This window comes from Pipistrellus hanaki, assembly GCF_964339955.1.
Source record: "Pipistrellus hanaki genome assembly, chromosome: 2".
Lineage (NCBI taxonomy): Eukaryota > Metazoa > Chordata > Mammalia > Chiroptera > Vespertilionidae > Pipistrellus > Pipistrellus hanaki.
In genome coordinates, this window is record NC_140504.1 from 38,265,528 (window position 1) to 38,288,603 (window position 23,076).

General features: G+C 45.9%; 2 protein-coding genes across 3 annotated transcripts in view; both read right to left on the reverse strand.

Annotated features, from left to right (window-relative positions):
- Positions 1–859: 859 nt before the first annotated feature.
- Positions 860–19,480, reverse strand: LAMP3 (lysosomal associated membrane protein 3). 2 transcript variants are annotated; one of them, XM_084874207.1, is made up of 6 exons: positions 19,337–19,480; positions 16,086–16,837; positions 14,138–14,266; positions 9,412–9,469; positions 6,362–6,532; positions 860–1,430 (listed from the first exon to the last, which is right to left on the reverse strand). In XM_084874207.1, exons 1-6 carry the CDS (start codon positions 19,383–19,385, stop codon positions 1,297–1,299), a joined length of 1,293 nt encoding a protein of 430 aa, XP_084730333.1. In that variant the 5' UTR covers positions 19,386–19,480; the 3' UTR covers positions 860–1,296. The 2 variants fall into 2 exon arrangements, with proteins under 2 accessions (XP_084730333.1, XP_084730332.1); XM_084874206.1 differs by lacking the exon at positions 860–1,430 and adding an exon at positions 3,974–4,805.
- A 1,427-nt stretch (positions 19,481–20,907) lies between these two features.
- The window catches only part of MCF2L2 (MCF.2 cell line derived transforming sequence-like 2), a 175,471-nt gene continuing 173,302 nt past the window's right edge, over positions 20,908–23,076 (reverse strand). The window contains exon 29 of the mRNA XM_084874189.1: positions 20,908–21,291. The gene's annotated coding sequence lies outside the window, so the exon portion shown is untranslated. The remainder of the gene's footprint in view (positions 21,292–23,076) is intronic.

Below are 23,076 nucleotides of genomic sequence, written 5' to 3' on the forward strand. Positions count from 1 at the left end.
CAGCACTTAGTATCATTTGTTCCTGTAGGCAACTTGGTGTAGTGAAAATGCCGGACACCTTGGTACTACTAGACCCGTGGTCGGCAAACTGCAGCTCCAGAGCCACACTAGGTTTTTTTGGGACCCTTGAGTGTGGCTCTTCCACAAAATACCACAGCCTGGGTGAGTTTATTTTGAAGAAGTTTAAGTTTAAAAAATTAGGCTCTCAAAAGAAATTTCAATCTTTGTATTGTTGATATTTGGCTCTGTTGACTAATGAGTTTGCCGACCACTGGCCTAGACCAATGGGAAGTCTAATCCTGGCTCGGCCACTTGTTAGCTGGGTGGCATTTAAGTGATTAATTTTGTTAAATCTGAGTTTACTGTTCGATGAACCATGAGAATGATGTGATGTAAATTACATAAATTAAATTATGTATATCTAGTGTCTGACACATACATGTTCAGTAATTAAGGGTCATTATTACTGTTTCTTGCTTATTATTTTACTCTGCTGTTCAGAGCTATCTAATTCTTAGTCTTTAGTGATTGTGGAACAGAAGTTGTCCATATGAACAGTAAAGCTGATTTGTTGTTGGTGTCAGATAAAAAAAACCTAGACTACCTAACCAGTGGTCACAGACAACGGGGGTGAGGACATGCGTGGAGAGGGGTTTGGGATGGGACTGGGGGGAGGAGGACAAATATGTGATACCTTAATCAATAAAGAAATTAAAAACAAAACAAACAAACCAACCAACAAACAAAAAACACCTAGGCTACCTGTAAAATGTTGTTCTTTTTGGTAGGCCATTTAAAGTGGAAAGGAGTTAGTAGATTGCCAAGCATATGTTTGTCATAGAAAACATAAGTAGTAAAATATTGTGATTCCATTTTTTATAGACAAAACAAGGCATTTTTTTAAATGGAAAAGAAATCAAGGATAGAGTAAAATCCCCAGTGTGAACACAGTTAGCATTAATTACGCTTGATGTTTTGGTAAATTGGAGGCATATACCACTTAACATAAATTATGTTAACTTAATATATCTCAAATGTTGACCTGGAATGGTTAAAATATTTGGAAGGAAATGAGGAAATACTCTTAAACAGCTCACTAGATCTTTCATAAAATGAAAAACAAAACAAAAACGTAGACATTGATGTGCTGTTTGAAGTTAAATCAGAAACGACTTGGGTTTTGTGAAAGGTGACTGACATTATTGGAAGGACCCACACTCTAAGGGAAGCCCCCAATACCCTGGAAATGATGAAGAATTCTCTAAGCTCCGTTATTTTCTCTCCCCGGGGCACCAATTAGATTCTCTGGTATCCAGATGATTCACGCCTTAGGCGGACGGCATAGACAATCAAACCCACAGCGCAGAGACCCAGCACGATGGCCCCAATCACGGGAAGGACAATTGTGTAGTCAGAGGAACACTCGTCCACTAAGAGAAAAAACAAATACAATATAGCGGGTAAGGTTTGATGAGGGCAGACCGGAAAGCAGGCTAGTGTAGGAAGTTTGAGCTCTGGAGTCAAACCTGAGCTTGACTCTTTATAATTCCACCATTAACTAACTGTGTGAACTTGGGTAAGTTATTTAACCTTGGAATTTCCCCTTTTTAGAAAGTAAGCAATAATAATATAAGAGTGTTGGAGGATTAAATAAGATAACCTTATCTTCTCGGCAATTCCATTTTCTTCCAGCTGTGCTCTCTGCAAAGTGTGATGTGATTCCGTAAAAGACATTGTGTCAAAATGATACTGTGGTAATGAACCTAGTTATTAATATCAGTAAAGAAGGGAAGAGAAGGCCCAATAGTATAGGCATGCCATTAACACACCCCGAGAAGCCACTGGTCTGTTCCTGGCAGATCACTGGGGAAGGGACTGGACAAGGAAAGAAGAGACACGTGCCCAGTAAAGTCTGGGTGACCCAGAGAAGGTGTTTGCCAGTCACCCCTGGGAACAGGTCATTGGCCAGAGTTAGGCATGGCCACTGCAAACACGGGGAGATTTGGAATATTTAATCCACTAAACAGAGGCATTCACTCTCTAAGCTCCTGGTTCTCTTGGTTCCCCTGGGACTCAGGTTGCAGGGGGCACCCTCTCTTTGCTCCCCTGCACTCACCCCATGACCCACAGCCACGTGGCCCCACACAATGGATAAGTGGGCTGCCGCTAGCCTAATGTTAAACCGGACCCAATTCCAACATGGAATGAAAAATCTGGACACTGGCTTTACTCCTAGTCCTGCTGAAGCCCCAGCTATACTTCTTCCAGGCCTAGGCTAAGGAAAATGGGACTTGGGGAACCCAGGGATGTAATTTCATGCAAATAACAATCACTCATCTCCGGTGCAGGTCTCAGAAAATTATTGTTCTTGAGCTACCATAAGGACCCCACCCCCAACACCCAAGTGGGAAAGGGCTTACCCGATATTTATTATTCAAGTGAAACCTTTGTTCTTCTTCTTTTTTTAAAAATATACTTTATTGATTTTTTACAAAGAGGAAGAGAGGGGGATAGAGAGTTAGAAACATCGATGAGAGAGAATCATCAATCCCCTACTGGGGATGTGACTGCAATCAAGGTACATGCCCTTGACCAGAATTGAACCCGGGACCCTTTAGTCCGCAGGCTGACGCTCTATCCACTGAGCCAAACCAGTTTCAGCCCTTTGTTCTTTTTGATTACTAGAATGTTAACTCAAAATTATTTTATAGATAATTAGTTTTGGGGAGTGGGGTCAGGTAGATAACAGGAGTCTAAGGAGCAGCCATCACCGCAAAGAACTCATTAAAGAGGATAGAAAGGAAAAATTAAACCTAAGTGAAAGAGCTCTCTTATCCCTCTCTTGATTTGAACTCCATCGGCTGTGGAGAAGTTTTGACACACTAGGAGATGTACCTTCTGGTAGTCACTCTAGTGGCAGGCTAAGTGAACCACTCATGCTCTGCAGTCCGGACCCTTCAGGGCCACCGGAGGCAGGACCAGAAACGGGACCCAACAAGGGGCACATGGCGAGAGATGGCATCTCTCCAAAGCCAAGCCCTCGCTGTTGAACCTGAGTCACTTTGGAGAACACCGAGTCCTCACATCCCAGATTTTTCGTCAACATCTCCTTCCTGTTCTAAAGAACTTCCTGGCACTCCTGACCTTGTCCCGGGCCCTCGAACCTTCTTGAAGCTGCTGTGGGCCCTCCCCACCGCCTCACTTCTGAGAAGTGGAGAGAGCTGAAATACCTCAAGGGAAAGCCAGTACATGTCCTAGATAAACAGTGGCTGTGGCCCTAACCGGTTTGGCTCAGTGGATAGAGTGTCGGACTGTGACTCAAGGGTTCCAGGTTCGATTCGGTCAAGGGCATGTACCTGGGTTGCAGGCACATCCCCAGTAGGGGATCTGCAGGAGGCAGCTGATCGATGTTTCTCTCTCATTGATGTTTCTAACTCTCTATCTTTCTCCCTTCCTCTCTGTAAAAAATTAATAAAATATATTAAAAACAAACAAACAGTGGCTGCGGAGTTGTGGCCAACTTTCATACACCTGCTGTGAAGAATAGTGTAGCAAAACAAGAAACTTCCTGTTAGTAAAAGCAGCAAACACCCAGAGAGCCATGACTCTCCTTCTCTAACATAAAACCCCACTTCTCCTGTTTAAACAGACCATGTAAAACCAGGAACAACATTCCGAGCCTTATTTCAGAAGAACTTTCCATCCAGATAGCAATCACTCCCAATCAGGAATTTCCCAGTTTATAATTTTTTTTCTTGGTAAATGTTTGCTCAAAAAAAGGGAAGTGGGACACAATCTGGGTAGATCTACCTCTTCTGCTGGCCAGTTCTGATTGTTTTCAGGCAGCTTGGCCCTACCCGCCACCCCCACCCCACAGTGGCCCAAATCAACCAATTTATGAGATAGGCTAGAATAAGGAAAATAGAGACAAAGCAGAAAAAAAAAAAAAAGTGTTAAGAAGACAGACAACAAATGAAGGTGAAGGAATTGGAGAACTAACATTTATTGAGCCGCTTTAGTTTGCCAAGATCTTTAGTACACGTTTTACATTTTAATAAAAATGAAAGGTTAGAAAGTTTTCTAGTTTTTAACTAATAGTACATTACAGAAGTGCAAAATATGTCTTTTTAAAAATGATAGTGTAGTAAGACTATCTGTTATTTAATTAAATCAAAATTTGGGCAAAACCAGGAGTTTAAAATCAGTTTAGAATGTATTTTGAAATGGATTGTTTTTTTGTTTTTGTTTTTTTTAATTAATATGCATAAAAAAATACTGGATAGTGAGACCCTTAAAAATGTATAAGAAAAAGCAATGCAATATGAAAGTGTCCCTCCCACCGTTCTCCCTTTGGGAATCTGCTTTGTCCTCACGTGTCCCTACCGCTTGTTCCCAGTGCTCACCGCCAGGCCTACGTTACCAGGGGTGGAGGGTGGAATTTGAGCCCATGAGGCCACGTCTCCCCACGCTGACAGGAGAAAGCAGGAGGGGCTGCAGTTAAGCCAGCCTGTGGGTGGCCTTTGGGTGGAAAGCTGGGGTTCCCAATCAGACTGGGAGGGTGGGAGAAGCACCTGGAAAAGTCAATCCCTTCGCTTTCGGCTGACTAGGAAGCCAGACTTCCCAAGGCCTTCACCCCGCACATTCTGAAGGAGCTGGGTTTTACATGCGTTCATATCCTCTACCGGGCCTCTCTCTGGCCACCAGGCATGCTGTTAGCAAGACGCCAAGCAGTCCTGCGATACTCAGGCCCAGGGCCACAGGGATTTCTCTCTTGTTTCTGTCATTGAAGCATTCATCCGCTGTAACTGAAGTCAGAGTAACAGGTGTTACAGGCCAGCCACGATGCTGGGGGTCCATCCTGCCCCTGCCTGCCCCGGCTTTGCAGAGAAGGAAACCAAGGGAGAGAGGGAGCTGCTGGGCCTCCCACCTGCTGCCTCCGACATACTGATGGGTGCAAACCAGGAGGGGAGGGGTCAGCACAGGAACCTGACTGCATGCTTGGGGCCACTTAAGGAGTGCACGTGCATGGCATTGTAGATACCTAGGCCCCGCACCCAAGAAATTAGGATTCAGTGGGTTGGAGGTGGGGCCACACCATTTTGATGCAGCTGGGAGGCAAGAGCCAACTTGAAGAAGCATTGGTTTGGTCTAGAGCCGGGGTCGGCAAACTGCGGCTGGCAAGCCTCACATGTGGCTCTTTGGCCCCTTGAGTGTGGCTCTCCCACAAAATACCACAGCCTGGGCAAGTCTATTTTGAAGAAGTGGCGTTAGAAGAAGTTTAAATTTAAAAAATGTGGCTCTCAAAAGAAATGTCCATTGTTGTGCTGTTGATATTTGGCTCTGTTGGCTAATGAGTTTGCCGACCACTGGTCTAGAGGGTCAGGAGCAGAACTGTGTCTTGACTCCCAAGTTACAGTAAGCTCTGGCCCCATGGTTCCAAAATCTGGAGACAGGGACAGGCACCAAATCACATGGCCCACGTTTCCCATTCAAACTCTGTGCTTCCTAGCGGGGCTGCCTGGGGCTCCAGGATTTGCGGGAGGAGGGGGTGAGATTGTGGGAGTTAGGAGCCTACTGTGTGGGATGACCATGCTCTGTGACCAGGCTGAGCATTTACACTTGAGTTAATATGAGAGGGATGTTTCAGGAACTGAAGTTCAATGCCTGGACATACGTAGAAATCCTTGTAGCCCCGCTCTTCCAGAAGCAAAAGGGGCTTTTGGGGAAAGTTACCCTGGTCTGCTCCTGGCCTTCCTTCTAGGACCCGCTTCCCTCTGCAGTGGTTAAAACTCGAAGCAGAAGTTACATGGAAACTAACATTATGAGGAAATAGTGTCATTGGGAAGTGGGGGTCCAATGGATAACATTTCTACCTTGGATCATGGCATTTTCCTCTTTTCCCTCTGTGAGTGGGGAAGGATCTATTCTGAAATCTTGAATTTCAGACATCCCTACCACTCAGGATCTTCGAAGTGTTCTCCAAACACACCTGAGTTTACTAGTGCTCAACAGCCTATAAAGGGAGGTTGAAGATGGTGTTTTCCGGCTCATTGATTGTGTGTGTGTGTTTAAATGACTCAGACAAGGACAATATATTCTGCTATGGGAGAGCAGTAGACATGAGTGGGTTAGGTGTCTGGTTCTGTGGTTGGTATTGACTCATAGAGAGATGGTGGGAGGGAGGGTTGGCCCTAAGAGCTTTGTGGAATCATACTGTTCTAGGAAGCTCATGTGATTCTTGTCCCTTTGATAATTTCAGACAAAAACAAAACAAAACAAACAAACAAACAAAAAACAGACCTTGAAACTACCCATGGGTCTCTGAGGTTTATGTTTGTGACATGGCGAACCCTTCACTTACCATTTCCAAAGTGGTCATCTTCGAAATCAAAGGCTTGCAGCTGGACATTCATTGTCTTCAGCTGAAGGTGGGCTGACAGCTGGATGCTCTGCTCAGTCACACACTTGAAGGAATGCCCGATCACCGTCTCAAACATCATCACAGAGCTCTTCATCCCTTGGTAAATTTTCTCTGAGAACAAAGGTGAAATAAAGGCATTTGGGAATCTCAGCATGTTATCTGTTGGGTCCCAGCTATTGCTGGGTGGCCCATGTGCAGTTAAATGGCCTTCTGTTAGACGTGGCTTTGTCCTCATGAAAAACAACCACTCTCCTGCATTTCAGGGACTTTTCTGGTGCTCTGTTTGGAGTTACTGGAGACCCTTGCATTTGTACATGCAAATGTCTTACTTGATGTACTGAAGTATCTGTGTACAGTACTGTATCAGGTGTTACATCCCAAGGTAGGCTACTACTAACCGCCCCCAGCTAACATTACAATGGTCATGACAACTAATTACCGTATTTTTCGGACCATAAGACGCACCGGACCATAAGACGCACCAGTTTTTAGAGAAGGGAAATGAAGAAAAAAAGATTCTGAAACAAATAGTGTCTTAAAATATTTTATGTGCATTAAAACCCAACATCACAGTCATAAACACATGTAATCAACCCTGTAAAGTAAACAGCAGCATTTAGAACCATTTTAGAGCCGGGCAAGCACACAGAGACCACACAGAGCCGGGCAAGTAAAAAAACTTTTTTTTTACAGTATATGTGTAGGCTATATTTGGACCATAAGACGCAGGGACTTTTCCCCCCCACTTCTGGGGGAAAAAAAGTGCCTCTTATGGTCCGAAAAATACAGTACTCTTTCTAATGGCCCCACCACCACCTACATGAGCATTGTCATTACTGTGATATCATACAGGTACAGCTCCAGGGCTACCGTTGAGCCTTGCTTATTGGGATCTGGAGTTGTTTTATCTCCTCCCTCAGCCTCTAAATTACTTTCCTTTCCCCTGCCTCTTGACACGTTACTACCCTATTATTGGCTAAAATTTGGTCCATGCCTAGTGGTCACATTAGCTAACTTATCTTAGCAGTCACTCTATTTATTCCTAGCCTATATGAGTATACTCATCTCAGCCAGGTAATGTATGTAAAAGTGAGTTATTGACTGTGACATCCTACTTACATTTTACCCATAATCATTGACAACACCGTCCTGAACAATATCAATATGATATAGCTAATATTTAAAATAGACATTTCTTGCCATGGCAGGTTTGACTCAGTGGTTAAAGTGCCAGCCTACTAATCAAAAAAGGTCATGGGTTTGATTCCCAGACAAGGGCACATACTTCATTGCAGGTTCTATCCCCACCCTGGTCCAGGGGTGAGTGGGAGACAACCAATTAATGTGTCTCTCTCACATTGATTTCTCTCTCCTCTTCTCTTCTCACCCCTTCCACGCTCTCTAAAAAAATCAAGGGAAAAGATATCCTTGGGTGAGGTTTAATAAATAAATAAATAAATAATAAAATAGACATTTCTCCATATTTTCATTTCTTGGCATATCTCTTTAGTATAACTTCCTTACTAAGATAACATAATTTTCAAAAGGAGAAAACAGACATGAAAACTTACTAAGGATCCTTTTATGTAAACCTGGCTTTCCACGTACTCTTCTGAGGCCTCTGAGAAATTCCCCACTTGACCGGGAGCATTGCTTTTCTGGGAGCGAACATGGTAGACGTTCTCTCAGCTTGCCCCACTGGGCAACTCTCCATACAGCAACCAAATGGGCCTTTAGACATGTAAATCTGATATGTCATTTGTCTACACCAGTGTTTCCCAAACTTCTCTCATGATGAGAATCACCTGGTGGAGTTGTTAAAACACAGATTCCTGAATCCCAACTAAGAAGTGCTAAACTAGAATTTTCGGGAACATATAGGTAAAATTGTATACTTAACTAGTGCTCTAAGACAGATTTTATATACAGAGCACTAAGTTAGGTATGCAATTTTACCTATATGTTCCCAAAAATTCTAGTTTAGCACTTCTTAGTTGGGATTCAGGAATCTGTGTTTTAACAACTCCACCAGGTGATTCTCATCATGAGAGAAGTTTGGGAAACACTGGTCTACACTAACCCCTCCACTGACATCCCTTCACACTTTAGAATAAACTGCACAGTCCTCGCCTTGCTTTGCCCATGGGCTCTCCATGCTCTGGCCTGGCTGCCATTCAGACCTCCTCTGCCGCTTTGCTCACTGGTCTCTACTGTAAGGTGACCAGATCGTCCAGGTGTTGGAAAGATTGGAAACATTGGAAAGATTCTTTCCAAAAATCAGGATTTTTTTTAAAACGCCACGGAACGTGGGAAAAATTGTTAGAAATCAGGACTGTCCCGCCAACACCTGGACGATCTGGTCACCTTACTCTACTGGTCCCAGAACACACCAGCATGTTGACTCCTTAGGGCCCATGCACCCATTGTTCCTGCCAATGTAAAGAGCTGCCCCAGGCCCAGAAGTCCCCATATCTCTCTGCTCAAACCTCACCTTCAGAGAGGCCTTCCTTCCCAGAGGGCTCCCCTAAGGCCCTACCTCAGTAACTTCCCAGTCCTCCCACCCACCCTGCTTGTGTTTTGCTCATAGAACTTATCACTACATAACTGTGTATTATAATTTAATGTTTATGGTCCTCTCTCCCCTTCTGGAATCAAAGTTCCTTGAGAGCAGAGATAATAATGGATTCCCACTGTATTCCAGGGCTTGGCACTAGCAGGTACTAACTACATTTTTATGGGATAAATGCATGATTACAAAAATACAGAATCAACTGCACCATCAACCACAAATCTGTCCAAAGTCACTGCAGATGAGCAAGCTAAAGTACGCAAAGGTGTACAAAGTTCCCCCAAATTATAAGTACTGTGGCCTACTCTCTCAGACTGTTTCTCAAAAGTGGCATCAAAGACTCAAGAATTCAAGGGAATGAAAAATGAGCTAACCAGAACCAGTGTCCTTGCTGACAGACCAGCCTTCTCTAGCTTCTTACCTGGGTTTGAGATGGTCAAATAGGCTCCCACTTCATTGATATAATATGAGTTTTCATCCTGTAAAACATCACTGAGTTAATCATTGGAGCTGCTGATCTATGTTAGGGCACCGTGGCCCAGTTCTCTGTGAAATTCAGATTCACTCCTTTATTGATTTATTTTGTCATCAAGCATTTGCTATGTACTATGTACCAAGTCAGGGCTGGGGCACTAGAGAGAGAAATGTGAATGTCATAGACTTGCCTTCATGATGGCAGAATGTGTGACGAGGGCCCTAATGGAGGTCGTGGAACAACAGATGGAGGCTCAGGCAACCAAAAGAAGCGTCTCCCAGTTTTACCTGGGATGGTGGTGGAGTGGGGAGACTTCTTAAGGTGAAGATAATTGGGCCATCTTAAAGGACAAATGCAAAAGGGGGTGAGGGTGGAAGGGGCATTCCAGGCAGAGGGAAAGTGAAAGGGAAAACAGAGCATAAAATGGTACCATATACTTGGGAAGTTCTAAACAGTGCCCTCTGCGCGGGTAAGAGTTCTCAGGAGTCTGTAAGCTAAGAGGACACTGCAGGTCCCTGGAAAACATGAGGTGGGTTAGCAGATTTCCAGACCTGAGCTGGCCAATGTCCTGTGTAGCCCTGGTGCCCCTCCCTGCTGGTGCTATCCTGCCAACCAGCAGTTGGCATGATGGTCAATTTACATATTACTCTTTTATTAAATAGGATAGAATGGTTGTGTTGAGCAGAGAAAAGTGAACTCTACCCGAAGTTACTGAAAGGTGTTTTTAAAACAAATGATCTGGCAGGAAGGAAGTTGGCAGGGGAAGGAAGGTATATTTATCTTGCACCTGAAGGGTCTGAACAACTTTCAGCAAGTCACTTCAATCAAATGAGAATTGTCACGGGAAGGTTTTCAGTTCTTTAAGAAAAAAATGAGCCGAAACCGGTTTGGCTCAGTGGTAGAGCGTCGGTCTATAGACTGGAAGGTCCCAGGTTTGATTCCGGTCAGGGGCATGTACGTTGGTTGCGGGCAAATCCCCGGTAGGGGGTGTGCAAGAGGCAGCTGGTCGATGTTTCTCTCTCATTGATGTTTCTAGCTCTCTATCTCTCTCCCTTCCTCTCTGTGAAAAATCAATAAAATATATTTTTTTAAAAATGAAACTAAAGAAAATAAGAAAGGAAACCTACCTCTCAGAGACCACACTTAGTACTTGCACCTGGGCTAGGTAAGCTACACAGGAGAGGAAACAGACTCAGAGAAAGTGAGCAGCTTGTCCATGGGCACGTGGAAATGACATGGGTGACTAGAGTCTTGTTTGCACAATGGCATCAAATGACAGTATGGGAGGCAGATTTTCTCTGTTTCTGTCACTATATTTAAATTTTTTAAATTACAGATTATTGTCCATGACTTAGAACCTACAGCTGTTGCTTATATTTCTTTTTCCCCCCTCTATAATGTTTAGCTCAGTGTTGAGGATGAAATAGGCGCTTAGTAAATTCTTATTGATAAATTTGTTGAAAATCAGGCTTGCTAATCAGCTTCTATTTATCATTCCACAATCTGGTTCTCACTTGTAACATTGACTAGAGGCCCGATGCAAAAAAATCGAGCAAGGGGCTTGGCCCCCACCACCTTGGCAGCTGCCTTGGCCCCACTGCTGCGGCTTCATCTGGAAGATTGTCCAGAAGGACATCCAGGAGGATGTCCAGTTTAATTAGCATAATATGCTTTTATTATTATAGACTAGAGGCCTGGTGCACAAAATTCGTGCAGGGGGGATGAGTGTCCCTCAGCCCAGCCTCTACCCTCTCCAATCTGGGACCCCTTGAGAGATGTCCAACTGCCCATTTAGGGCCAATCCCAGCCCTAAATGGGCAGTTGGACATCCCTCTCACAATCCAGGACTGCTGGCTCCCAACTGCTCGCCTGCCTGCCTTCCTGATTGCCTCTAACCACTTCTGCCTGCCAGCCTGATCAATCCCCTAACCACTCTCCTGCCAGCCTGATTGATGCTTAACTGCTCCCCTGCCAGCCTGATTGCCCCCAACTGCCCTCCCCTGCAGGCCTGGTCACCCCTAACTGCCCTCCCCTGCAGGCCTGATTCCCCCAACTGCTCTCCCCTGCAGGCCTGGGTCTCCCCTAACTGCCCTTCCCTATAGGCCCAGTTGCCCCCAACTTCCCTCCTCTGCTGGCCTGGTCACCCTTAACTGCCCATCCCTGAAGGCCTGGTCACCCCAACTGCCCTCCCTTGCAGGCCTGGTCCCTCCCAAGTGCCCTCCCCTGCTGGCCATCTTGTGTCCACAAGGGGGCAGCCATCTTGTGTGTTGGTGTGATGATCAATTTGCATATTACTCTTTTATTAAATAGGATAGAGGCCTGGTGCACGGGTGTGGGCTAGCTAGTTTGCCATGAAGGGTGTGGCGGATCAGCATGGGGGTTCCCTTGAGGCATGGGGTGGCCTGGGCAAGGGGCCTGTGGTGTTTTGAAGGCTGGCCATGCCTCCTGGCGACCCAAGCAGAGGCCCTGGTATCTGGGATTTATTTATCTTCTATAATTGAAACTTTGTAGCCTTGAGCAGAGGCCAGGGCAGGCCAGGGCAGGTGGGAAGCTTGGCTTCCTCCATTGCCAGAGGAAACCCAAGCCTCCTGCTCTCTCCAGCTCCGTGGCGGCTGCCCTATTTGTTGGGTTAATTTGCATACTCGCTCCTGCTTGGCTTGTGGGCATAGCAGAGGTATGTTCAATTTGCATGTTTCTCTTTTATTAGCTAGGATTATCTTATAACTAAAATATACTCCTGTTTTCCAAGGCTCTCGTTTTCTCTAGAGCTCTGGTTCTCAACCAGGGGTGACTATGCCTCCAGGAGGACATTAAGCACTATCTGGAGACATTTTGGGTTGCCACAGCTGGGGTTGGCATCTAGTAGGTAGAGACCATGGATGGTGTCCCCACCAGGTAGAGGACAGCCCCCACCACAGAGACTCATCTAAGTCCAAATGTTGCTGCTGCGCCTGTTGAAAAACACTGGTGCAGAACACAGCAATATTTGAAAAGAAGCTGACTGAGCTCTTGAGCCATTTCTCTTGTGGAAGAATCTAGATGGCTTTCCTGCCTTCGTGCATTTCACACACTTCACCCATTAGGGCAGAAGGCACCACTCTGTGGTCCACAGATCAAGTCTGGCCCACAGCTATGTTTTGTTTGGCTGGGAGAGTGTTCAAATTAAAAAAAAAAAAAATGTGTTGGCAACACTTAAAAAATCATGTGCTTTTATAAAAGGATCTGAATGTTTGCCTTCCTTTGAACGATCAGAAGCTCGGGCAACATTGGTCTCATTATCACCTGATAGAGGTAATGTGTATAATATTTAATAACTGGTGCAGTAGGGCAGTGCCTACAAAAAAAGATGGTGACAAGTGACCTGGGCTAGATGCCAGCCCCACCAGCTTCAGCTGTGGTGTGGCTGCCCTCCCCACGCCACCTCCCCCTGCCCCTCCCCCCCGGGGGGGGGGGGAAGGTAGGGCACTTCCTAGCCTTCCTTTTGTCTCCTCTCTACGGAGGCCTTATTAGTTGCCATTTATCATCTCATACTTACTCTAATCTTTTTCTTATGCAGATTTAATGGAAATCTCCCTTCACATAAAAAGTGGAAAATATTTTCACTACAAGATGTGGAAAAAGACATGAAGACCAAAGATCATAGGGTACAAACACAAACTCCTTCCAGAAATGTTGAGAGCACTTGGTTATATGTATTCTGGCCAACATTAAGTTCTATTCTACTTAAAAATCTTTGTTAATTGAATTAATTTAAAACAGTTTATTTTTTAAAAGAAAGAAAAATAAATAAATTACCAGCCCTGGCCAAGTAGCTCAGTTGGTTGGAGTGTTGTCTTGATATGCCAAAGTTGCGGGCTCGATCCCCGGTCAGGGCACATACAAGATGCAACCAATAAATGCAAAGATAACTGAAACAAACTCTCTCGCTCTCTCGCTCTCTCTCTCTCTCTCTCTCTCTCTCTCTTTCTCTCTCTCTCTTATAATTCAATCATAGTTCCTGGTTATTGAACACCTACTTTCTTTGTATTGGACAATGCTCTTTACAGAAGTGAACTAGAATTCCCTTCCCCCATTTTTCAAGTGATAAAATAAAGCTCAGACCGGTCGAGTTGCCTGCCCAATGTCACAAGGAGAACCAGTGACACTCTGGCCTCACGCCCATGCTTTTTCCATTCTACTCTGTTGTTTACACCCTCCCAGGATATGGTCTAGAAAACCCAGGGCCTGGTTAGTACCTGAATTTTGCCTGCCGTGGCTGGAAAGACCCATGGTGGCATTTGGTTTTGGTCTTAGAATAATCTTGTTTCTCTGGTGCTCACTGGGAACTCCACCGGGTCTATTCATCTCTACAACTTCCTCCTTGGGTGGTTTGCAAAGGGCACCTGCTGCTGGGTTCCCCGAGGCCAAGTCTCCCCCAAGAGGAGTCGAAAGGCCCTCTGAGCTGCACAGAGGAGGCGGGAGGGGGGAGAAGGCAAATATAAGATGTCGACACTTTCCTCCTCTCCATCTCCATGCCCCTCATTCTTATCAGAGAACATCTCAAAAGGCTCTGAGACCTATTTCCCTGGGACTCAAAGTGAAGTGTGGGATTGCACCACTGGGCCCCAGGAGGAGGGAGAGGGGGAGGGAGAGAGCTGTTGAAGCCAGTTAGTGTGATGAGCTCAGTCCTCACCTTGGTAAATGTCAAGTTCACAAATCCTCCCTGGAAATTCAAGAGAAGGTTGGAATTTCGGAAGCCACAGTTCCCAGAGGCTTGAGTTGCATTGGGGTCGATGTTGAAGTATCTCTGAGGTGAAAACACCTAAACCAGATAAAATAGATCAGCTCATGTCGATACAGAAGACAAGTCTAGCTGGGGAAGCAAAAGCACAGACTAATAAGTGAGCCTGAAACTCAAGGCTAGTGGGGGTTCACTGGAGAATTTCAAAGTCCCTGCATGACACCCCACATTTCCAAACTGTTAGGTTCAAAGGATTCTTTAAAGGAGTTCTCCTTCAGAGAGGATCTCCTTGGTAGATAACTCATGGCAGCTGTATTCCTGGTAAACTGTGTGGAAGTTAATTTTTGTTAAATGACGCATGTTGAAAAGTACTGCAGGAAAGATTTGCTATGTAATGTACATCAGTTTCAAATGTGGAAGTTCTGTTTGAAATTATAAAAACTATGCAAAAAAGGCCCTGGATGGTTTGGCTCAGTGGATAGAGCATCAACCTGTGGACTGAAGGGTCCTGGGTTCAATTCCGGTCAAGGGCACGTACCTCAATTGCGGGTGTGGGAAGCAACCAATCGATGTGTCTTTGTCACATTGATGTTTCTCTCTGTGTGTCTCTCCCCCTCACTTCCCCTCCCTCTAAAAATCAATGGAAAAATATCCTTGGGTGAGTATGAACAACAACAATAATAATTTTTTAAAAAAACTGTACAAAAAAAGAAAGTGCAGTTTTGTGGTGATTCCTTTAGTAAATCAAATCATCTCAGTTTCACTTCCATCCTCTCCAATCTTCTTGTTAATCTGGATTTTCCGTATTCATGTCCCAGCTGGCTAGAACCACGGAAAACACCTAATCCAAACCTCTCACTTCACAGGAACAGTTGCTGAGGCTGGGAGGCCATCGGGCGAGTGGGGTAGGGCCAGACTGGGATCAACACTGAGCACCCCCAATGCTCTGCCTATGGTGGCTAAAAGTGAGGGCTGTGTGCGGGAAGCCACCATTTTCCCAATACTGTCATAAAAGTGCACCAAGGAACTCCGAAGGCCGATGGACCTTGGGCATTAACAGGGCTGTATTGAGATAGTGGTGGCTCAAAGCAATTTCCTGACCTAATAGCCCCAAAGTAAAGGTTTACTGGACCTTACTAACCTTACTGATCTTTATTGACCTTAGAGATGGTCTGTCTGCTACCTGTTTGCGGTGATTTACTGAGGGCAAGATGTGTATCTAAAACTGAATAAAAAGCGGATTACACCAGGTTTCAGGGTGCCTCTCTAAGAGAGAGATCTCCACCTGGCCCCCATGCCTTCTAAATTCACATTTCTTGTCTAGTGTTTTCACTTGTGCGTCGGCCCCTCCTTCAGACCTGAATGCCTGAGGGTGAGCCTATTTAAATTTTTGGTGAGTGCCTTCCTCTCTTCTAGCTGTCACTGTTGGTTTCTATTTTTACAAGTATTATAAAACAGATTCACCTAAACCAGTGGTTGGCAAACTCATTAGTCAACAGAGTCAATTATCAACAGTAAAAGGATTGGAATTTCTTTTAAGAACCAAATTTTTTAAACTTAAACTTCTTCTAACGCCACCGCTTCAAAATAGACTTGCCCAGGCCGTGGTATTTTGTGGAAGAGCCACACTCAAGTGGCCAAAGAGCCACATGTGGCTCATGAGCTGCAGTTTGCCGACCAAGGGCCTAAACCTTTGGAGCAGTAGTCGCCAACCACTGGTGGGTCCATGAGGTCTGAAAGGTTGGCGACCACTGTTTTAATGGAGCACCTTGGAGAAAGAGGTGCTCACACTATTTACTTCATTAAAAGATGCAGGATGCAGTGGAATGCTCATTCTTGGCAAGGAAACTCCACTCAAACTTTTTGAAGACAGTGTTATAGTCCCCAGGCCCCAACTTACCGACTCAATGTCTTGGATCATCAGCTCTATCCCCATCTCTGCTTTGATACAGAGCTTGCTTCCATTTAGAACTTGATAAACCCCAGTCTTGGCTGGTGATGGCTGAGGTGCCAGGGTGGGCCCTGGAGCCATGGTGGCAGGTGAGGCTGTGTGGGTGGCATTGTGTGCAGCTGGGGTTGTGACCAGGGCCCGGGTGGGTTGAGTGGGCTTCTGAGTGGTTGTGTTGATGTGTGGTGAGGTGGACAAAGTGGCTGGAAGGGTGGTCTGGCTACTGGGTTCGGTGGTCTTCCCAGTTGTGTGGCTGACAGTCGATGGGTTAGGTCTAGTTGTGTGGGCTGGTGGGGTGACAGTGGGGGGCAGTGAACCAGGAGCTGCACTGGGGCCGATGGTAGCCTCAGTGACCGGAGCAGCCGTGTGTGAGTTGTTGGGTGTGGCCAGGGTTGTGCCCAGAGTGTGGATTTCTGGGCTGGTGGATGGGGTGCTGTTGGTAGTTATCAGGGAGGTTGTTGTTAGAGTTTTTATTGTTGTGTGTGTGGTTGGGGTCTCGGAGTTAGAGGTTGTGGCAGTGGTTTGAGAGGGGACGTGACCACCCGTTGAGCTTGCTGCTGCAGTGCTGTGAGGCACGTGGCTGGTCAGTTGCAGGAAAGGAGGTTTTGCAGTGGTCTGTACCGCTGCTCCTCTGGTAGGCTGAGAAGAGCCTGTGATTTCTGGAAACCCCGTTGCTCTCACTTGACTGCCATGATGCAACATCACTGCAAATTGGGGAACAAAAGGGAGAACTCTCAGCTAACAGCTCTCCCCCATTCATCATTAAAAATCAACATGCATATTTCCAGATTTGGGGGAAAGTTAAAAGCATGTAACAGGCAAGGGAAGATCACCTGAGATTCTACCACAAGGCCTAACTGTGATGTTTTGGTGGTACCCAGGTGTCTTCTCTATCCAACCTCCCTTGTCTAGATGGGATGTGGTACTAACACACCAAGTGATCACACTCAGCAACACAGCTAAGTGTCCATTCTTCATTCCCCATCTTCACCTGGGAAGAGTGTTCCTGGTTAGAGTGCGGCTATGTTGACCTGATTCCACTGGGGCAGTGTGAAGAATGGTAATAAAGAGACACAGAGTTGTATAGTTTGCATAAAACCATATAATCCCAGATTCAAAAGGGGTTTTAAAGATCTTCTAGTTCAAACCCTAATTAGATGTGTAAATTGAACTGATGAGTGGCCATGTGTTCATCTGCTCTGTGCTTACTTACCTCCAATGATGGGAGACTCAGTACCCTTTCATGTTTTATCTTGCCACCAGTTTTTCTAAATATAGGTGATTTCCTGACTTAACCTCTGAGTGGCCTAGCCTTTCTCAAGTTAGTTAGAAAGAAAACTAAGCCATCATGGCTTTGATACACCTGGTGGGCTATCCTTCCTGTTTTGGCGTATAAGGTGTGGGCAAAAGTAGGTTAGATTACCAGCCATCATTACCTAAAGGTAAGTCATAAGTAAGAGTACAAAATAATAACAATAATACAAATAAATAATATGATAACCAATCTATACTAATAAAAGGGTAATATACTAATTAGACCAGGAGACCTTCTGGGAAACCTTCCGGATGTCCTTCTGGACAAAGCCATGGTGGCAGGGCTGATGCAGAGGTGGTTAGGGGTAATCAGGCCAGGAAGGGAGGGCAGTTGGGGACCAGCAGGCTGGCAGGCAGAGTGCTTAGGGGTGATCAGGCAGGCAGGCAGGTGAGCGGTTAGTAGCCAGTGGTCCGATTACCAGATTGTGAGAGGGATGTCCAACTGCCGGTTCAGACCTGTGGGATCAGGCCTGAACCGGCAATCAGACAACCCCCAGGGGGTTCTAGATTAGAGAGGATGCAGGCCAGGCTGAGAGACACCCCCTTGTGCACGAATTTTGTGCACCGGGCCACTAGTAAATAAATAATAATGCAAGGATAAACTGTGTTTTGCATAATTAAAACTGTCAACCTATCTTGCCTGCTCTGTATGTAAGCTCCTCAGAGTCCTCCCTGACCCCTTTCTGTAAACTAGCTCCCCATTCCGTGATTCTCCACCACAGAGTTATATTTGTTGCCTTCTCTGTATTGATCACAACTTGTAATTCTATAAGGGGATAGAATACAAATATTTAACGATAAGCCTGGCCAGAGTGTGTGTCCCAGCAGAGCATCAGCTGTGGTTAAATGTTTACTTATTGACTTATTTGTTGATTGCACATCTCTCCCACTGGATTAAAAGCAATCTCAGGGTGGGAGCTGTGCGTGTTTTTTCACCACAGTGTCTGTGTATGGGGAGCATTCTGTGGATCACACCTCATTCATCTTCACAATTCACTGTTTTCCCATGGTCTCGGGCTCTCCAGCAGCGGTTCTCAACCTGCGGGTCGCTAGCAGGGTCGCCTGAGACCATCGGAAAACAGAGCTATTTACATTACAATTCATTAACAGTAGCAACATTACAGCTATGCAGTAGCAATGACAATAATTTTATGGTTGGGGGTCGCCACAACATGAGGAGCTGTATTAAAGGGTCGTGGCATTAGAAAGGTTGAGAACCACTGACTTAGAGGAAAAGCAAGACTCGGGGTGCTTTCCCCAGACAATGTATCAAGAGCCCCACTGCTGAGTTCCAGCTGGGGTCTCTCTCTCTCTCTCTCTCTCTCTCTCTCTCTCTCTCTCTCTCTAATATATTTTATTGATTTTTTACAGTGAGGAAGGAGAGGGATAGAAAGCTAGAAACATTGATGAGAGAGAGACATTGACCAGCTGCTTCCTGCACACCCCACACTGGGGATGTGCCCACAACCAATGTACATGCCCTTGACCAGAATCGAACCTGGGACCCCTCAGTCTGCAGACCAACGCTCTACCACTGAGCCAAACCGGTTTCGGCTGGTCTCCCTCTCTTAAATTAAGTGATCTCTACAGACTCTCCCTGAGAAAGTGCCCCAAACCCATCTGGGAACCAGGGCCAGTGTCACCGTCTTCCGGGGTTGCCACCTGCTCTGCCCCAGGCACAGAAAACAAGTGCACACATGAAAGCCCTTGGAAACCACGAGGCGCGCCCGCCTGTGTAAGCTAGCAAGGAGACAAGACGCTGGGAGCCACAAACCCACCGTCACGGACGCTACCACTGCTCCCAGTCTGTCCTGTCCTGCCTGGGTCAGTGGCACCAAAATGGGGTTAGGACCAGGCATGGCAGATGCAAAGACATGCATGTCACTCACCGGCCAGGGACAGGAGGAGCGCCATCGCTGCAGGGAGCTGCCAGGGCATGGCTGGGAGCCCGGCCGGGGACTCCGAGGGCTGGGGCTGCTGCTCTGCCACCTGGCTCAGCACAGCTGGGTTTTCTGAGTGGCCTGAGGCTGATTCCAGGCCAGCTTCCTCCTTCAAGTGGTTTACATAGTAAGAAGTAGCTGAAAGGCCCTCCCCAGTGGGGAGGGAACTACAAGTGGCCCTGGGGAGAAAGCTGGCACTTCCATCTCAGGCTCTAGGGTTTGTGAGAGTGGGGGATGGGGTGTGGGCACCTGAGATGGTATCTCCACCAGAGGTGGGGACCTGAGGCAGCACCTGCCCATTCTCCCTTTCAGTGGGTCTTCATTTTCCTTAAGACCTGGAATTAAGCCAGAGACGCCTCTCAGCCAGGAGCCAGTCAGCCCCACCGTCATGAGGGTGGGCAGGAGCCTTAAAAAGCTTAGTGGTTAGAGCACGGTCCATGTGCTCACTAAATGTCTAAGGCAGCCACGGCTGCCTCCCCCTGGGCCTCCCCTGGTGAGGAGCAGGAGAAGCTGAGCTTGGAGTCAAGGAGATGTGGGTTAGAGCCTGGCCTTTGCAACACCCCCCCCCCCCCAGATGTACGACCTTGGGTGACCCCGCAGAGCCTCAGTTTCTCCTGCTGTGTAATGGAGAACATAGTGCCTGCTCCCAGGTGGTCTGACAAGCGCAAAGTTCCCGGAACACAAAATCTACTCAGGATCTTTGAGAGGCAACCTTTTCGTGTCTTACAGCCTTCCTCTGTTAAATTAGACAAAACAAAGGAGAATTATCTCTCAGGCCTATGAGTCTGAGTGAAGAATATACATCCGTGGCCTATAGCATTACTATCAGTGGGATGAGATCAACACAACACAGAGGGGTGTGTGTGTGTGTGTGTGTGTGTGTGTGTGACAATTCATCCCATAACAACGGTCTGTCTCATTAAATGTTCTGTGTGCACTTAAGAAAACTGTTGCCGGAAAGGGGCCCTGGCCCTGAGCGGGTCTGCTAGGCTGGCTGGTAGCGTGTGGCTGCTTGACTTCATTCAGAAAGCATCTCACAACCTGAGTCCAGGTGAGTTTTAGAGGACCTTTACGAAGGTAGGGACAGTGAAACAAGGAAGAGCCTAGGACAGAAGAAGCAACAGGAGAGGGACTAGGTGGGGAAATGAGCTCAGGCTGGGCTCACGGAGAAGTCAGAGAAAGGGGGCCTTAGAGACAGGGTCAGGGGGTAAGCCTGGGATGAGCTTCCGCTGCCCATTGCTCCCCTGGTTACAAGTCTCGTCGGGACCCTGAAAGTTCAGGAGATCCGTGTCTGTGGGGGAAGAAGCAGAGGGAAGATGAAGGGGAAGGACATGTTTTTCCTTAAATTTCAGGTTAGATGTTGCCCTGTGAACTCAGCTCTCTCAAGAGTTCAAGAAAAGTTGTGAATGTGTGTACTTTCCAGATTTTTTAATATCTTGCAAGCATGGAGATAGTACTCCTTCCAGCTTTCTACATCTCAAGCAGAAGATACTATTTTTCACAGCAGCATGGAGTTCCAATTTATGTCAGAACAATACTTTATTAACCAGCTTTTTATTATTTAATAGGATATCTGTTACCCATTGTTGCTTAACAAATGACCCCAGAACTTAGCAGCTTAAGCCAAACATTTATCATCTCATATTCCCCTGGTCATGAGTTCACAAGCAGCTTGGCTGGGTCCTTCTGGCTCTGGGTCTCTCCTGAGGTTCCAGCCAAGAAATCAGCTGGAGCCGAAGCTGCGGGGAGGCCTGGCTGGGGCAGGAGAGCCCGCCTCCCAGGTGGCTCGTTCACGTGGCTGTGGGCGGGCGAGGGGCTTCGGTTCCTGCGTGTGGGTCTCGTCACGGGGCAGCTTCAGCGTCTTCTCAGCGTCAACGGCAGCTGGCCTCGTCCACGGTGACTAACTCAAGAGGCAGAATGAGGAAGAAGGCAAAATGCTTTTTATAACCCAGTCATGAAAGTCTGTACCTTCACTTCCACCACATTCTATTGATCAGAGTCACTGCTACTGCCCACACTCAAAGGGAGGAGTACCAATCTGGGGATGAGTTTTAACACTACCCCAGACATTTAGGCTGTTCCCCATCTCCCCCCACCTGCTTTCCCATTAAGAGCAAGGTGGAAACGCACACCTGTCTATATCTATATATCTTTGTTGATTTATTTACCATTAAAATAAATTCTTAGAGATGGAATTGCTAGATCAAATTATATATGTATTTTAAATTTTGATAGCCATTGCAAATTGCTTCCTAAAATCTAGTACTAATTTACACCCTCACCAGTGATGTATGACATTATTGGTTTTGGCATAGTCTCTCCAATACTGGAGGTTATCAAAGTTTTAAATGTTGGACTGTCTGTTAATGAAAAAAGATTATCTTATTGTTTTGCTGCTTTTTGTATATTTATTGGATTTTAAATTTCTTTCCTGTGTATATTCATGTCTTTTGCCCATTTCTTTTTCTGTTGTTGTTATTATCTACACTAATAAAAGAGAAATATGCAAAATGAATGTATATCTGTAACACCCACCAGCCAATCAGGAGTGAGAATGCAAATTAACTCACCGAAGATGGTAGGTTAATTTGTATACACAGGCCTGGCACAATGATTGAAGGCTCCAGCCTGAGTGAAGACTGAATATTAAAGACTGAAGACTGAATATTAAAGACTGAAGACAGAATATTAAAGACTGAAGATTGAAGACTGAAGGCCTGGGTCTCAGGTGCCAGAGGAAAATGGGTGCAGGAGTCAGGGGAAGGAAGGCCTATTGCATGAATCTTCGTGCAACAGGCCTCTAGTCTATATATATAAAAGGCTAATATGCAAATTGTCCCCTTGGGAGTTCGACCAGAAGAATAGGAGTTCAATTGATCGCTATGATGTGTGCTGGCCCCCAGGGGGCAGTGCAGAACATGGCGAGAGACCAGCAGCAGTGGGGTGCTGAGGGAGTGAGGGAAGGAAGAGGTGGGGAGGTGGGGAGGTGGGGAGGTGAGGAGAAGGGGAACCTGATCAGCCCTAATTGCCAGCCAGGCCTAGAGAGCCTACCTATGCATGAATTTAGTGCACCGGGCCTTTGGTTGTTATTGATTTGTAAAAGCTCTTTATGTACCAAGGAAATAGTCAGTGCAATATGTCTTAAAAATGTATTATGGCCCTGACCAGGTGGTTCAATTGGTTGGAGAGTTGTCCTGTGCACCAAAATGTTGCGGGTTTGATCCCCTGTCAGGGCACATACCTACATTACAGGTTCGATCCTTGGTTGGGGCACATACTGGAGGCAACAGATTGATGGATCCATGCCTCTCTCTCTCTTCCGCAACCTTCCTCTCTCTCTTAAACAAAAACAACAAGTAAACATCCTCAGGTGAGGTTTAAGAAAATGTATTTATGATTTGACTTTTTGTTCTTTATTCTACATATAAGTTTTTGCTTCTTACATACCCCATTAATCAAAATTTTCTTTTAGTTTTCTTACAGTTTTTGTCTGGAAAGACTTTACCCTATTCAACATTATATTTTGAATGCTTTGACTTTCATGGTTCCTTTAAGCCACATGTTTGGACAATATGAATTATGTTGAGGGCTGAGGTAAACACTGTTTTTTCCACATTGCTATCCAAGGATCCCAGCAACATTTTCACACATAATTCGTCTTTCTTTGTTTTTGTTGTTCAGAACTAATT

Excerpts from the sequence above, each read along its gene's own strand:
- LAMP3 (XM_084874206.1), bottom strand. The coding sequence starts at position 19,385 with ATGCCCTGGCAGCTCCCTGCAGCGATGGCGCTCCTCCTGTCCCTGGCC. Across the intron at positions 14,267-16,085 it reads TGATCCAAGACATTGAGTCG|GTGTTTTCACCTCAGAGATA; the intron begins GTAAGTTGGGGC and ends TATCTGGTTTAG. Across the intron at positions 4,806-6,361 it reads AGATGACCACTTTGGAAATG|TTACAGCGGATGAATGCTTC; the intron begins GTAAGTGAAGGG and ends CTCTGACTTCAG.